Here is a 17,588-nt window from a genome sequence, read left to right as displayed (position 1 = left end):
AGTGGTTAGAGGAAATCAGAGCATAAGTCAGGAATGACAGCATTAAGAGGGAGTCAGTGTTACGCTCTATAAAATGGAAGCTCTTATCTCTATCTTATCATGCCATGGAAATGTTCTCAGTGCTGCTCTTGTGCAGCGTTTTCTGTGTGTGTGTGTGTAGCACGATTGTGTTCATGCTCCTGCCCTGCCTGTGAGCTTACATTCTGCTGACAGTGTCAGGAGGGGCCTTACACCGCCGACCAGACTCACACACAAATTGCACAAGGACCAATTGGGAAAGGAAATGAATACTTTCCATAAGACGTTAATGTCATAACTAAGCTAGGGCTGTGTCCCAAATGGCCCTATGGGATCTGGTGCACTATATAGGGACTTTGGGACGGAGCCTAGTCAGTCCTGTGCAGTGTGTGATTCACCTGGATTGCCACCTGCCATTTATCTGGCTGCTGGTGAGCAAGAAATTCAGCTCCTACCTGTTCCTCTGCACCTGTACTGCTGTGCTACAGTATTATAGAGTATGAACCCAGTGTGTCATCACATCAGTCTCACCTTGAGTGCTGTAAGAAAGGACCTGCTCTGACATGTTACAGCGTCTCAGGAATATATAAGCCCACGCTGTGTGTGTGAGTGGGAGCGCCCGGCTATAGTATAAACTGCCTCAGTGCTGCTGCTCAGTGTATGTGCTGCAAGGTCACACCCACTGCAGTTTGTCATTGCAGCGAGCACGGACAGAGCGCACATTTACTGCTTATACACACACACACCCACAGAGCTTGCATTATGCAGCTGATTAGATGCTCCCCAAGCGCTGTCCTCAGATCAGCTGGTGTGATCTGAGGACACCTGGCAAACTGATCAGGGTAGTCCAGATAATACAATATAATACAGTCCACACTCAAAGATTAGCCTACTGGAGCTAGTTTCATGTTTGTTGCTGCCTCCTCAAAGCATGGCCTCAGGATCCACAAGCTTTAACTGTGTCTGTTCCTTCCTCCTTGTCAATGTACGCAGGTGTTTGTGTGTGTGTGTGTGTGTGTGTGTGTGTAAGATGGTTCAGCCATGCTTTATGTGGCTGTGTCTGCATTTAAATTTTTCTCTGATCTGAAATCACTGCTGGAGGGAAAACCGCTTTAGACTTCTCCTACCCTTTTCCCAGTGGAAATCAAACTATGTTGATAGCAGGTCAGCCTAGTAGGCTGTTTTTTTGTACTTCATAATATCTCCAAATATCTCTTATTTTGTCTTCCAGGACTTAATACAGAGGGCCTGTATCGTGTGAGTGGAAACAAGACCGATCAAGACAATATTCAGAAGCAGTTTGATCAAGGTAAAACACGTCTGCAACTGTCAACTGCTCTTACATTATTTTCTCTTTTAAAAGCTCATTTTCCCCTTATCGTCTTCAAAATATTCATATAGTTTTTTCACGGATCCCTCCGGAACTTTCATTACACACACCTCGCCCCTATTCCCAGTGAATTAGTAATTGTAAAAGTGTGTCCTTGGTTTACCATTGTCCTGTCCATTTAATGTTACAATGTCCGTTGGTTCGTGTGAGTACCTGTGCTGTGTGTTTTGGGCTTTCGTGCCCCTGTGGATTGCGCAGATGATTACGGGTCTCGTCCCGTGTGTTATTTATTCAAGGTACTCCTCGCTCTTTTGTTTGGGTATCAACCCTGTGTTTTTGTTACGTGTTTGTTTGGTCTCCATGCCTTTACATGGCATGCCGTGATTTGGGTACAATAAAAAAAAAACGATTACGCATTCCTGCGTCTGTCTCCCGATCCCTTCATACCCACGTGACATGTTTGCCCTTAGTCTTTTTCTCTTGTTATTTATAAACTGAACACACATTTAAATCACACTGGTTCATTAAGATGTCAGAAGGAAAGGAATTGGTTGAGACAACCAATAATGACTGTTCCCAAGGACTTTAAATTTCCCTCCTAATTGTTTAAATTCAGCCACAAGCATTATGGATGTTTGTCCATGAAAGAGCTGGACTAGGTACAGTATTAGAGTGAATTACTGTGAATCAATGGGAGTCTTAAAACACACATGGGAAGGCTGATTGTATTAACCTGCCAATTAGGGACGGATGGGGTATGTTGCATAATATGATTTAGAATAGATGTTGATATAGTCCCCACTCTGCTGCATAGAGATCTTTCTACTCCCTTCTCTCGCTTGCTTGAAAAATACTGGTGTGTATATATGTGTGTGTATATATATAAAAATACTGGTGTGTATATATGTGTATGTGTGTATATATGTGTGTGCATATATATATATATATATATATATATATATATATATATATAGTGCAATTTGACCTGGACCGGGTCAAATTGACTTGCACAAGCAATCAATTAATTGCATTTTTATTTTCTGTCTGGAATTGAATTACTGCATAGGCTCACCGGTTGGTTGTATTTCCCAGAGGGGAACGATGGCCATAGATTTAGTTTCTCCCATCTGTAGCCCCATTGTAAGACCCGTTTCCCTTTTTGTTTTCATCCATCTTTCAAATCCAATACCAGTCAATCTGAGCCATCGAGCTGTGCAAAGGGGCTGGGTGGAAAAAATCTTCCTTCCACTGAGTGGCCAAATGACTTCCTATCCATGAGACACAGTTTGCCCAAAAGAGACACTATGGGCATGAATCTGCCTGCTGGCCCAGAACCATTAGTCCTCCTTCCACCCGCTCTTCTTCTTCCTGTCTCACCCGCCCCTCTCTCTATTTCTCTTCCTCTCTCTCCTTCTTCTCTTCTCTCTTTCCACCACAGGAATTTGTGAATTAAGTGCATTTTTCTCCCTCTCTTGCCCTTTCTGCTGTCTGGGAGAGAGATCTACTCTGACAGCTGTCAGTTCACCTTAGGCCCTGTCCTGCCCTCACTAGCTCTTTCTCTCTCTCGGCCTCTTCCTCCTCTCACCACTCTCTTCTTATCTCACCCCCCTCTCTCCTCTCACTTCCTCCTGCTCTCTCTTACTCCCCCGCTCTCCTTCACTCGCTCCCTCTCTCTAATAATAATAATCATAATAAGTATTAATACATATGATTTTTTTTATTTTTCTAAAACCCAAAGTCGCTTTGTGAGTACTGTTAACTTTCTTCCCCTCACCAATCAAGCCATGTCCCTCTCTCTCTCCCCCCTGCAGACCACAGTGTGGACCTGATAGTGATGGACGTGGCTGTGAATGCTGTGGCGGGGGCTCTGAAGGCCTTCTTCGCTGACCTTCCTGATCCTCTCATCCCCTACATCCTGCACCCGGAGCTGGTGGAGGCCGCCAGTGAGTACTGTACTGTTAGTTACACATACGCTGTCTGTCAGTCTGGAGAGCTGACCTGGGTTCAGATACTATTTAGTTTCTTTCAAATGCTTTTAGCTACGCTTGGTTGAGTTTGCCTAATTCAATACTCCCAAAAGTGGCAGAGCAAACCCCGCCATTCTGGCACTCTCAGGCAGGCTAAATTAAATGTGATTCAAAGAAAACAAATCTTATATCAACCCATGTCTGGTCTGTAGGGTCCAGTGTCCTAACTCAGTAACTAACAGCTGTGGGGAGGGTTGACACCCAGCACCTCAGCCCTCTTCCCCTCAAATCACAGCCAGCAGCAAGAGAAGACGAGGTCAGCCAGTTCTTTCTCTCTCTCTCTTGCTCGATGGGTCTTAACAGTACCCCAGTTTTTCTTTTTGTCCTGCTCAGTTCATTGTGTCGTTTATTTTACTGTCACATTTCAGGTGCAGCCTGTTCTGTTTTTGAACCTCAAGTGTACTTTAGCTGGTAGAATGTAGCAACGCTTCATGATGTTGGATGTTTGCCAGGAAGAGTGATGGTGCTATATTCCACAGTTTATAACTGCAAGCAGATGTGAACGAAACTTAGAATTACCCCGTGGCTTATATGCTTTATATTACGTCTCAGGCAGTGTTTCTCCTACCATTATACACTGAGTGTACAAAACCTACTCTTTCCATGACATAGCTTTCACCTGGATTCACCTGGTCAGCCTATGATCCCTTATTGATGTCACTTGTTAAATCCACTTCAATCAGTGTAGATGAAGGGGAGGAGACAGCGGCAGGCCAGTGGTCGAAAACAGTCATTGATGAAAGAAAAGGAGGCTGCCACGAATTGTTCAGAGCAACAGACGGGCTACAGTTGAACTGCCAGTCCAGTACAACATTGGTGCCCAATGACTCATAAAAGAATGCACAATTCGTCGTACCTTGACACGAATGGGGTATGGCAGCTGACGACCTTACAGAGTTCCACTACTTTGAGCAAAAAAAAATGAAACTGCAGTTGCAGTGGGCTAAGGAACGAAAACGCTTGACACTGGAAAATTGAAAAAACATTGCCTGGTCGGTTGAATCCCAGTTCCTGCTGTTTCACGCTGATGGGAGGACTAGGGTGTGGAGAACCACATGAGTACATGCATCCATCATGCTGCATGTCAACATTGCAGGCTGGTGGTGTGGTGGGATGTGTTTTCATGGCACACATTGGGCCCCTTGATAAAAGTAGAGCAATAATTAAATGCCACAGGATATCCGAACAACATTGCCAATTAGGTGCATCCCTTCATGGCAGTGTATCCATTTGCAAATGTATTTTTTCTGCAGGATAATGCCCCATGCCACAAGGCTAGGATTGTCCAGGAATGGTTCCACGACAGTGAATTCAGTTTAGGGCAGTGGCCTGCCCAGTCACCAGATCTCAATCCAGTTGAGCATCTGTGGGATGAGATGGAACGAGCTATTTGGAGTAGAGATCTACTACCAGCCAACTTGACACAACTGTTGGAAGCATTGGAGTCAACGTGGGCCAGCATCCCTGTGCAAGGCTTTCGACACCTTGTAGAGTACATGCCCCGACAAATTGAGGCTGTTCTGAGGGCAAAATGGGTGCAACTCAGTATTAGGAAGGTGTTCCTAATGTTTTGTACACTCAACATATATTAGGATTACATCTGTACCTTCCTCTCCCATCTAAAAACTTTTGCCTTCAGTTGAACATTTTGGTTGAAGATGCATTAAATGTTGATTTGGGGACATTTGCGGCTCATTTGCAAAATTATCAAGGTGTAAACTGGTGCCAGGGCAGGGTATTTCACTACATTCTCAATATCATCTGCTTACCATGTGTATGTGACCAATTACATTTGATTTGGTAGGGCAGGTCTGTGCCTCTTGAAGCACTAGTTGGTGAGTGGGTGTGGTTTCCTCCATGCCCCTCATAGTGTCTCCCTTAGTACCATCCAGCCACCTTCTCCTCTTATAAAGTCTGCTGGAAGGAAAGCAAGAGATAAATAAGAGATGCTGCTGAGATACTCGCCCTTTCCTGTCAGTACAAACCGCTCACCTTCTCTCTGAATGGATGTATACACACTTGTAGTTCTACAGCAGAAACACTGAGACATGCCTGCATTAATATTCCAACCCCGGTTATAATTCACACCTTTAAGTCGCATCACACTCAGCTCACATCCGTCTTCCTAAAAGACGAATTCCTGCCCAAGGATGCCAAAAGATTTTCATGCATCTGCATTATTTCCCCCCTGCCTGGTTGTCTCTGGGGGTGGCCCAAATGGCACCCTAGTCTCTATATAGAGCACTACTTATGATGGACCCTGGTCAAAAGTAGTGCACTAAATAGGGAATAGGGTGCCATTTGGGCCGCATACTGTGTGTTGCTGTAGGATATCATCCTTGCTTGAGTCATCTAATCCTGGGCCTGCAGTAATGTATTACTGATCACTGTTGAAACCAACCCAGCAGCCTCCTTCCTCACTGTCTGTCTCGCTGCTGCAGATTAATGTCCCAGAAATAGGTCCCCTCCCTCCCTCCCTCCATTGGTTGGTTTCAATGAGGGGGGGAAGATGGAAGTAGACATTCCTGGAGCTTGTCTCTCGGAGTTTGAGCAGCTCTGCAGAACTGAGCGTTTCCCTCTGATAATTGTGCAAACAGCGTAATGTGGAGGTGTTTGGAGGACCTTCAAGTCTTGGGCTGCGTCCCAAATAGCACCCTTTCCCCTATGTAGTGTACAACTTTTGACCAGGACCATAGGGTAGTAGTATCACTATATAGGGAATAGGGTGCCATTTGTTATGCAGCCTGTCTCAGTCCGGGCCAGCCTTGGTGCACCACGTTCAGTTCTGGGGCAAATAGCAAACACACTCATTCCTTTTGTGACATTCTGACTTAGGGATCTTAACGGTTAACCGCTAATCGGTTAGCCGCCAAAAAATAGATTTGACCTGTCATGCTTTTCAGTCTAGGTTAATTTGCATAATTCAGTGGAATTAAATTGGCTCGTGTGAATTTTTGCTAGTCGTCATGCACACAGCATAGAGTCTAGTCTGAGGAGCGGAATGGCCTATCAGCTCTCAGACCGCGCGAGACCAGCTGGTACTGGAGTGAAACGTGCTTTTATAAGCCCAGTCATTGCGCAACAAATAACAGTTCTAAATGCAGTTGCGTGTTAAGAATTGTTTTGATGGCCATGATTAAAAAGAGCTACTATTTTTATTTCTCAATCTCAGCTCATAGTTAAAACACACTTCCCATTTGCCATGAGTGCATAGGCTATAGTCAACGGTAGGCAGGCTATCAGCAGGTCACCCACCACTTTACAATGGGAACTTGAGGCTGTATTAAATGTTTGAAACCTGAACTTAACTTCAAATAATGAGGAATGTCTTACCTTGCTTCAAAGTAGCCTAGTCCAAATCCAACCAGAGAAATGTGGAGGCAAGACTTCCTCATGCAATTAACCAGCATTTCGCTCCTGTTTTATTGGTTTTCATATCAACTTTGTTTTGTTGTCCAGAAGCCAAAGGCACCATCCTTGTCATATTAGCAGCCCATCCTAGTTGTTGCTATTAGATCAAATCAAATGTTATTTGTTACATGTGCCGAATACAACAGGTAGACCTTACAGTGAGTGAAATGCTTACTTTACAAACCCTTAACCAACAATGCAGTTAAGAAAAATACCTAAAAAAGTAAGAAATAAAAGTAAGAAATAATTAAAGAGCAGCAGTAAAATAACAATAGCGAGGGTTAATTGAGGTAATATGTACATGTAGGTAGACATATTAAAGTGACTATGCATAGATAATAACAGAGTAGCAGCAGTGTAACGGAGGGGGGTGGGGCAATGCAAATAGTCTGGGGTAGCCATTTCATTAGATGATCAGGAGTCTTATGGCTTGGGGGTAGAAGCTGTTTAGAAGCCTCTTGGGCCTAGATTTGGTGCTCCGGTACCGCTTGCCGTGCGGTAGCAGAGAGAACAGTCTATGACTAGGGTGGCTGGAGTCTAACAATTTTTAGGGCCTTCCTCTGACACCGCCTGGTATATTTGTCCTGGATGGCAGGAAGCTTGGCCCCGGTGATGTACTGGGCCGTACGCACTACCCTCTGTAGTGCCTTGCAGTCGGAGGCTGAGCAGTTGCCATACCAGGCAGTGATGCAACTAGTCAGGATGCTCTCGATGGTGCAGCTGTAGAACCTTTTGAGGATCTGAGGACCCATGCCAAATATTTTCAGTCCCCTAAGGGGGAATAGGTTTTGTCGTGCCCTCTTCACGACTGCCTTGGTGTGCTTGGACCATGATAGTTTGTTGGTGATGTGGATGCCAAGGAACTTGAAGCTCTCAACCTGTTCCACTACAGCCCTGTCAATGAAAATGGGGGCGTGCTCGGTCCTCCTTTTCCTGTAGTCCACAATCATCTCCTTTGTCTTGATCATGTTGAGGAAGAGGTTGTTGTCCTTGCAAAACATGGTCAGGTCTTTGACCTCTTCCCTATAGGCTGTCTCGTCGTTGTCGGTGATGAGTCATGAGTTAACAGGGAGTACAGGAGGGGACTGAGCAAGCACCCTTGAGGGGCCCCTGTGTTGAGGATCACCGTGGCAGATGTGTCGTTGCCTACCCTTACCACCTGGGGGGCGGTCCGTCCGCCAGGAAGTCCAGGATTCAGTTGCAGAGGGAGGTGTTTAGTCCCAGGGTCCTTAGCTTAGTGATGAGCTTTGAGGGCACTATGGTGTTGAACACTGAGCTGTAGTCAATGAATAGCATTCTCACATAGGTGTTCCTTTTGTCCAGTTGTGAATGGGCAGCGTGGGGTGTTCATCTGTGGATCTGTTGGAGCGGTATGCAAATTAGAGTGGGTCTAGGGTTTCTGGGATAATGGTGTTGATGTGAGCCATGACCAACCTATCAAAGCACTTCATGGCTACAGACGTGAGTGCTATGGGTCGGTAGTCATTTAGGCAGGTTACCTTAGTGTTTTTGTGCACAGGGACTATGGTGGTCTGCTTGAAACATGTTGGTATTACAGACTCAGACAGGGATAGATTGAAAATGTCAGTGAAGACACTTGCCAGTTGGTCAGCGCATGCTCGGAGTACATGTCCTGGTAATCCGTCTGTCCCTGCGGCCTTGTGACAGTTGACCTGTTTAAAGGTCTTACTCACATCGGCTGCAGAGAGCGTGATCATACAGTCATCCGGAACAGCTGATGCTCTCATGCATGTTTCAGTGTTACTTACCTCGAAGCGAGTATTGAAGTCATGTAGCTCGTCTGATAGGCTTGTGTCACTGGGCAGCTCTCGGCTGTGCTTCCCTTTTGTAGTCTTAATAGTTTGCAAGACCTGCCACATCCGACGAGCATCGGAGCCGGTGTAGTACTATTCTTTTCATTGATGGTTCGTCGGAGGGCGTTCTTATAAGCTTCCGGGTTAGAGTCCCGCTCCTTGAAAGCGGCAGCTCTACCCTTTAGCTCAGTGCGGATGTTGCCTGTAATCCATGGCTTCTGGTTGGGGTATGTACGTACGGTCACTGTGGGGACGACAACATCAATGCACTTATTGATGAAGCCAGTGACTGATGGGGTGTACTCCTCAATGCCGTCTGAAGAATCCCGGAACATATTCCAGTCTGTGCTAGCAAAAAACAGTCCTGTAGCTTAGATCCCCCTCTTTGTACATTTATCCCAGAGGTAATAGTCTATAGCCGTTTGACTGGGAGACGATAGGCTTGCTGTTGTTGCATGTGTTCATGAAAAATGTCCATTCCTTGTATGCATGCATAGTATTTTCTGTTGGTCATGTAATTTTACTGTTTGGAAAAAATGTAACTGTTTGTTGACCGGTTAATGAGGGTCGGTTAGTCAGCAGATTGACTGAAGATTGCATCCCTAGTTTTGACAGTATTGATTAGCTAAAGTAGTCTCAGGCAGGTGACCTCCACAACAGTTCTGGGGTCAGAGTTTTTGACAGGTATATAAGGTATATCAGAAAGGTCTAATATTAGACTTTATGTTAAATGCTTTTTGAAAGGTTTGATATGCTAACGCATGGTTTGTCCCTACGTCTTTTATTACTTGGCAATATTACATGGGAGTTAGGCCTACTTATCTAAGATAGTGCTGCTATTATTAAACAGATGGTGACAAGAAAATCACTGAGACATTGTGCCCCCAGATGATACCGACAATGCTGTATCTGCTTAAGGCCCTAGCTAGTGTTTTAGTGTGTTTGTTGTGTGGGTGGTTTTTGGCAGCCCCGTCGCCTTTGTGCTATTCCTTCTCTTTTTTCTTCTCCCATGCGAGAAGGAATTAATAAAAAGCTAACTCTGTTCTCCTCCTCCTTTCAGAAATTGTGGACCACATAGAAAGACTTCAAGTGCTGAAAGAAATAGTGAGGAAGTTCCCTGCCGTGAACTACGAGGTGTTTAAATACGTCATCACTCATCTGAACAGGTAAGAGGCAACGCTGTGAAACTGGATCAGAAAGTGTCTCAGGCTGCCTTCAACTGACTGATACTGGGTGGAATCTGAAGTAAGCTGTGAAGTATACACAATGTTAGTTACGTGACAGTAATCATGAAAACAACCAAGTCATACAGTCATGTAGTTGGACTGAGTCGTGTTCAGTGGGGAGAATTTAGTTTGAAACTGAGAGATACTACCTGAACATCTCTGTTTTCCTTTGTGATACACTATATGACCAAAGGTATGTGCTCGTCGAACATGCTCGTCGAACATCTCATAAAAAAATAAAGGGCATTAATATGGAGTTGGTCCTCCCTCTGCTGCTATAACAGCTTCCTCTCTTCTGGGTAGGCTTTCCACTAGATGTTGGAATATTGCTGTGTGGCTTCCATTCAGCCACAAGAGCATTAGTGAGGTCAGGCATTGATGTTGCGTGATTATGCCTGGCTCGCCGTTGGCGTTCCAATTCATCCCAAAGGTGTTCAATGGGGTTGACGTCTGGGCTCTGTGCAGGCCAGTCAAGTTCTTCCACACCGATCTCGACAAACCATTTCTGTATGGACCTCGCTTTGTGCATGGGGGTATTGTCATGCTGAAACAGGAAAGTGCCTTCCCCAAACCATTGCCACAAAGTTGGAAGCACAGAATCGCCTAGAATGTCATTGTATGCTGTAGCGTTAAGATTTCCCTTCACTGGAACGAAGAGGTCTAGACCGAACCATGAATAACAACCCCAGACCATTAATTCTCATCCACCAAACTTTACTGTTGGCATTATGCATTGGGGCATGTAGCGTTCTCCTGGCATCCGCCAAACCCAGATTCGTGAAGCCTGATTCATCACTCCAGAGAACGTGTTTACACTGCTACAGAGTCCAATGGCGGCGAGCTTTACACCTCTCCAGATGACGCTTGGCATTGCGCATAATGATCTTAGGCTTGTGTGCAGCTGCTCGGCCATGGAAACCCATTTCATGAAACTCCCGACGAACAGTTCTTGTGCTGACGTTGCTACCAGAGGCAGTTTGGAACTCGGTTGTGAGTGTTGCAACCAAGGACAGACGATTTGTACGCTCTTCAGCACTCATAAGGTCACGTTCCGTGAGTTGTGGCTTTTGTGGCCTAACTCTTCATGGTTGAGCCGTTGTTGCTCCTAGACGTTTCCATTTCACAATAACAGCACTTGCAGTTGACTGGGGCAGATCTAGCAGGGCAGAAATTTGACAACTGATTTGTTGGAAAGGTGGCATCCTATGCCGGTGCCACGTTGAAAGTCACAGAGCTCTTCAGTACGGCCTTTCTACTACCAATATTTGTCTATGGAGATTGCACGGCTGTGTGCTTAATTTTAAATACCTATCGGCAACGGGTGTAGCTGAAATAGCCGAATCCACTCATTTGAAGCGGTGTTGACATACTTTTGTATATATTGTTCCCGGAGGCCAGGGTTCACTTCTCTGTATCCCACTCTAATTCTGTACCTGTGTAAATCAAGTACAACATAAGAATTGGAATAAATCAATGAAATTGTGTGTTCCCCAGGGTGAGCCAGCAGAGTAAGACTACCCTGATGACGGCCGACAATCTATCCATCTGCTTCTGGCCCACATTGATGCGTCCCGACTTTGAGAACAAGGACACACTCTCAACCACCAAGCTCAACCAGTCGGTCATCGAGTCCTTCATCCAGCAGAGCCACTACTTTTTCTACGGTGGAGACATCCAGGAGAGCTCCAGCACCGAGAGCACCCCACCACCCCATCACTGTCACAGCATGGTGGAGGCCCTGCTGCCCCTGCAGCTGCCCCCTCCTCTCCAGCCCCAACAGATCCAGCACAGTATGTCCTTGCAGCCTGACCCACTCATATAGACCCCCCAGAGCCCAGGCTCCACTACCCAGGCCTCGAGCCCCAGGATCGGAGGACCCAGGTGGGGTAGGGAGTAGGCTTGGCTGGGAGTGGTGCTGCCTGGTGGGGTTGCATGGGGTGACGTGTCCTCCCTTCCCCCTCTCTATGGAGTCCCCCTGACTACAAAACAACCACATTACATTATCACCTTTATTTTCTGCTCCCTTTGACTGACTGGATTCAGGGGTGACTAACTGATATAGCTATCCCCCAGGAATAAATCAAAAATATAATTTTTCTTCTTTCAGTGCCGTACCTTTACCCGGTTTCAGACAGATATGACATTGAGGGTTGAGACTGTCCACCCGTTACTCTGGTGATGAACACCTACCTTAATAAAGACACTATGCCTCCAGGAGAGGGGGGGCACAAACATGTGATGCGGAAATGATTTGTTCAACTCTACACCTTGCAAAATATGAGGAAAATATATTTATGATAGTTGTTTTTTTGTTTTTGTTTATTCGATTAAAAAAAGAAAGTCTGACTGTCAAAAACCCTCCATTCATTCAAGTGAACTTGACATTACATGATGCACAATCTGTTATAATGCTTCTACCAGTGTAGACATTTGGCCACGATGATGATGGATTCTTGTTTTTTTAGCAGTATGATTTTTGTTTTTAAAGGGATCGAGGGAAAGAAAGACAGTGAAAGTTAGCAGGCTGGTGCTGTGGTCTTTGTCTCTCACCCGGCTCTCAATGCTTCGTAGGGGACTCTACGTGAAAGACTGACGGTGTCACTGATGCTGTACTGCACCAGGCTGGGACATAACAGACAGGCAGACAGACTGCCTGGCCTCCTCTCTTTCTCCTATTGGAGCAGAACTCATGCAATTCCTGAAGCTTATGAAGGGAGCATCCCACTACTAGAACCCTAATGGCACATCTCTGCGTTAACTCTGAAACAAACGCATTACAAAGCAGTCTGGGGTCTTTTTCTTGTTCTGTTCTTTTCTACGTACGTTTTAGTTTGTTTAATTGATTGAATTTCTCCGTGGTGGTGCCACCCACCGAAAAGAGACATTTGTGTTGTTCTTCTGTTTGTTGAAAAAAATGTGCATGTCTTTTTTGTCACTTAAAAATGACGATGAACGATTAAAAAAAGAAAAAAGACTGAACTTACAACTCAAGATTAACAGCTTTCATTCAGATCATATTTTTTATCTAACTTGATTGAGGGAACATTGAAACGGGGGTCAAATTGTATGTATTGTTCATTCATTATTTTCGTCATGCAAAGATGTCAATTCTTAATATCATATTTTGGTTATATGTCTAATTGTTTCTCTTAAATAAGGGGGAAAGTATATATATTTATCAGCAAATAAGATTGCTGATATAGCAAAATACCATGGGGTACTGAAATTCTGTATAATCTTGTAAAACCTACTATAATCAGATTTATTTGTTATGATAAACAAACATTTTGGGTTAGATTAATTGTACTTAATTCCCTTCATTTTATGAACACAGACTCATTGCTTCTTTGTAGATGGTACTGCATTTTGTTTTGCTGTAAGTAAAAGATGCTGCTTAGAAAGTTCTGGAAAGGAAAAGTTTAAGTTTTGTGATGGAGTGAAACAGATTGACAGATAGAAGACATCTTCAAGACTATACCTGTGTCTGAAATGGCACACTATTCCCTACGTAGTGCACTAATTTTCACTAGAGCCCTGTGGACGCTGGTCAAAAGAAGTGCACTATATAGGGAAGAGGGTGCCATTTCAGACGCATACGATTATTATTGTTATTTTTCTCTATAGAGACACTCCAGATCTGGGGTTGGGGAGAGAAGGGATGGCGTAAAGAAGTGTGAAGCAGCTGCTAGGTAGAATATACCTTTTGTGTAGTTTCAATAAAAAGCAACTTTATTTGTTCATAAGATCTGCCTCATTCAAGCCAGTGTACAAACTCTTAAGATTTTAACATCTGCTATGTATTATAGTAAATAAATGATTTTGAGAGAAAAGAGTTTTGTTTAATTTTTTCCCACCTTAAGTCTAAATGGTGTTGAAATATGCTCTTATGTTTCTAATACAGCTGGGAATATTATTACAAGGTTTGGTCAGTGCTGGACTGACATGCTATAGAATGAAGGTCATATTTGGTAACTGAAGACCAATGCAACACAATCAACATGTGACAGGACTGGAGTCATATTCATTCATTCTTCAAGCTGATATCTGTTTACTGCAGATCCTGCTTTGAGTGTCAGTGAGTATTGAGTTCAGCCTAATTAATTTGATGTCCCGGTCACACATTTCCCCAGGTGAGAAGTGATGAAAGTACGCCACCTAGTGGGGAAACATCCTAGCAGCAACATGAAAATATGTATTTTACTATAAAATAAAGTTTGATTTTCTCAGATGTATCATTATTTGAATCGAAAGATCACAAAAAAATGAAATAAATTAAAAACTAGCAGGAACATGTACAATCTGGAGAGGTCATTTTCTTAAGTCAGATGTTTTGTTTTACCAGGTAAGTTGACTGAACAGTTCTCAGTTACATCAACAACCTGGGGAATAGTTACAGGGGATTTAATAATTCCACATGTTACTAGGCAAGTCAGTTAAGAACAAATTCTTATTTTCTTTGACGGCCTAGAAACAGTGGGTTAACAGATTTTTACCTCGTCAGCTCGGGGATTCAATCTAACAACCCTTCAGTTACTAGTCCAACACGTTAACCACTAGGCTACCTGCCACATAACAAGCTTATCGTCAACATTCCACAGCAGTCTGAACTGTAGCTACTATTGTGCCCCCTACAGTCTCCCTCCCTCTACAACAGTCTGAACTGTAGCTACTATTGTGCCCCCTACAGTCTCCCTCCCTCCACTTCTCCACAGCAGTCTGAACTGTAGCTACTATTGTGCCCCCTTACAGTCTCCCTCCCTCCACTTCTCCACAGCAGTCTGAACTGTAGCTACTATTGTGCCCCCTACAGTCTCCCTCCCTCCACTTCTCCACAGCAGTCTGAACTGTAGCTACTATTGTGCCCCCTACAATCTCCCTCCCTCCACTTCTCCACAGCAGTCTGAACTGTAGCTACTATTGTGCCCCCTACAGTCTCCCTCCACTTCTCCACAACAGTCTTCCAAAGAAGCTTGCAATGAAATTTCCACTTACAATCATCCACTCTCCTCTCCTTAGCAGTCGTCACTTCCGGTTCTCGTTCCAGTCTTCCAATAATCACTATTTTTTTTTGTCAGTCGTTAGTTGAATATTACAATTTACAATCAAGGTATAGACACGTATAACGCCTCGTAAGGGAGGAAGAGGCAAAGCGAGGGATTCTCCAAAAGGGTTCAGCTGCGACATCATCTCTCAGAGCAGTCATCCCTCAGTGTCTCTATGCTGCCACCTACTGATATGTCATCTCTCAGAGCAGTCATTCCTCAGGGTTTCTATGCTGCCACCTACTGATATGTCATCTCTCAGAGCAGTCATCCCTCAGGGTCTCTGCTGCCACCTACTGATATGTAATCTCTCAGAGCAGTCATCCCTCAGGGTCTCTATGCTGCCACCTACTGATATGTCATCTCTCAGAGCAGTCATCCTTCAGTGTCTCTATGCTGCCACCTACTGATATGTCATCTCTTAGAGCAGTCATCCCTCAGTGTCTCTATGCTGCCACCTACTGATATGTCATCTCTCAGAGCAGTCATCCCTCAGGGTTTCTATGCTGCCACCTACTGATATGTCATCTCTCAGAGCAGTCATCCCTCAGGGTTTCTATGCTGCCACCTACTGATATGTCATCTCTCAGAGCAGTCATCCCCCAGGGTTTCTATGCTGCCACCTACTGATATGTCATCTCTCAGAGCAGTCATCCCTCAGGGTTTCTATGCTGCCACCTACTGATATGTAATCTCTCAGAGCAGTCATCCCTCAGGGTCTCTATGCTGCCACCTACTGATATGTCATCTCTCAGAGCAGTCATCCCTCAGGGTTTCTATGCTGCCACCTACTGATATGTCATCTCTCAGAGCAGTCATCCCTCAGGGTCTCTATGCTGCCACCTACTGATATGTCATCTCTCAGAGCAGTCATCCCTCAGGGTCTCTATGCTGCCACCTACTGATATGTCATCTCTCAGAGCAGTCATCCCTCAGGGTTTCTATGCTGCCACCTACTGATATGTTATCTCTCAGAGCAGTCATCCCTCAGGGTCTCTGCTGCCACCTACTGATATGTTATCTCTCAGAGCAGTCATCCCTCAGGGTTTCTATGCTGCCACCTACTGATATGTCATCTCTCAGAGCAGTCATCCCTCAGGGTCTCTATGCTGCCACCCTATTGGCACACCTCAGAAAAGCATAGGAATTATTGGAATTCTACAGTATTTCATTTTAATGTTTCAAGGACAAAATGTCAATGTTTTTAAGTATTTTTGTTGTTGTTATAGTGGTGGACAGTAACATTAGCACTTTCTCAAAATGATCCTTTAAAGAAAAAACATGTATATATGTTTTTTATGTTTAGCTCACATAATATAGTTTCAAATATACATTAAGGTGTCTGTAATACAATAAATGTGGCAAAAACAAATGTAGAATTTAATAAATGCATTTCTATAGCTTCTTGAGGTGTCAAGATGGAGGCGCCCGGGCTTCAAAACAGTGCACTTTGAGCTATGAAAAACGAAGCAAAATTGTAGTACGTTTGCTGTTTTAATTCTAATGAGAGAAGTGTAAAAAAGGCACAGTGCATACCAGCTATAACATTTCTAATGTGCAGTTGACAATCCTTTTTCAGTCTTTATCGAGTGCGTGACAAGTTTTAAATACCGGCTAGCAGTAGTCCTACATATGCAACATGAACCTTACGGTACAACAAGCAGGTCAATGGATTTAGACTTGTGTCCAAGTGCAGGTAAGGATGGTTGATACGAAATGTTACAGTTATAAAATGCAAGTATGTTACAGGAATAAAATGCAATTATACATATTTCATCGACACTGTAAAACCCAACTCCACGTTTGAAATGTAAACCATGAACCATAAGCAGCATGATGGAAGCTTCTCTGAACAGTTGTTCCCCATGATATTCCTTGACGGATAGCACATGTCCGCCATCTAGTGTATTGGCCTGGTATTGGCTCATCATTAGGATATGAATCATGAATTGAAAAGCTTGATGCTTTTGGGATGAATATAAAATAAAGAATACAGAATAGATATAGTAGACTAGAATAGATTTGTGATAATATTGCAATGAATCTTTTTCATTTTATTTTAAAAAGCATTACGTTCCATCACATTCTATGTCAATTATCACAGAATATGGTAATGTAAAATTAATTCTACATTCCCAAGGAGATACAAAAACGAATCATATGTTGAACTAATATTAAATATTTTTTTACATCCATTTTTTTGCAGATAAACTATTATTTTGCTGCATTTGACAATATTTGATTCAAAATAAAATCCTTATACTGTAAATTAAAAAAATAGCATCCATATTCGATCTGTAATATCTGTCATAAACTATCCTTATCTTATTGTTCTAATGTAGGTCTGTTGCACAGTGCAATTGGCAAATATAATTGCTCCTTTCATAATTCAACAGTTACATTGGACATATGATAACACAATTGCACAATTGGATAATTTGGATAAAGCAATCTATGCTTACTTTGAATAAGTGTTAGAAACAAGAACCATTCACCAGTGTTGTGTACCATGCTGCTGTTACAGAGAGAGGTGAGATAAGAGGAGGGGAGATGTGTTGTATTGTCTGTGCTGCTGCTAGATGAGGTTGTTGTTTTTACCAGAGAGATCACTTCCTCCTCTGACTAAAAAACCCAGCTCTTTTTATTGCTCAGCCTGCTCTGTTTCTCTCCTCTATAGCCCCTCCCACCCCTAACCAGGGAGCTCCTGTGGGAGGGGGAAG

General features: G+C 43.8%; 1 protein-coding gene across 2 annotated transcripts in view; it reads left to right on the top strand.

Moving 5' to 3' along the window:
- The window catches only part of LOC109894336 (rho GTPase-activating protein 5), a 37,021-nt gene extending 23,365 nt beyond the window's left edge, over positions 1 to 13,656 (top strand). For both annotated transcript variants that reach the window (XM_020487750.2, XM_020487751.2), the window contains exons 4-7: positions 1,250 to 1,327; positions 3,160 to 3,291; positions 9,661 to 9,766; positions 11,321 to 13,656. In XM_020487750.2, coding sequence (XP_020343339.1) covers positions 1,250 to 1,327; positions 3,160 to 3,291; positions 9,661 to 9,766; positions 11,321 to 11,648 — 644 coding nt within the window. In that variant the 3' untranslated portion in view covers positions 11,649 to 13,656. The remainder of the gene's footprint in view (positions 1 to 1,249; positions 1,328 to 3,159; positions 3,292 to 9,660; positions 9,767 to 11,320) is intronic.
- The last annotated feature ends 3,932 nt before the right edge of the window (positions 13,657 to 17,588 follow it).

Source organism: Oncorhynchus kisutch, linkage group LG7 (assembly GCF_002021735.2).
Source record: "Oncorhynchus kisutch isolate 150728-3 linkage group LG7, Okis_V2, whole genome shotgun sequence".
Taxonomy (NCBI): Eukaryota; Metazoa; Chordata; class Actinopteri; order Salmoniformes; family Salmonidae; genus Oncorhynchus; species Oncorhynchus kisutch.
Note: the sequence above shows the minus strand (reverse complement) of the source record. Positions and strands in the feature narration are given on the sequence as shown.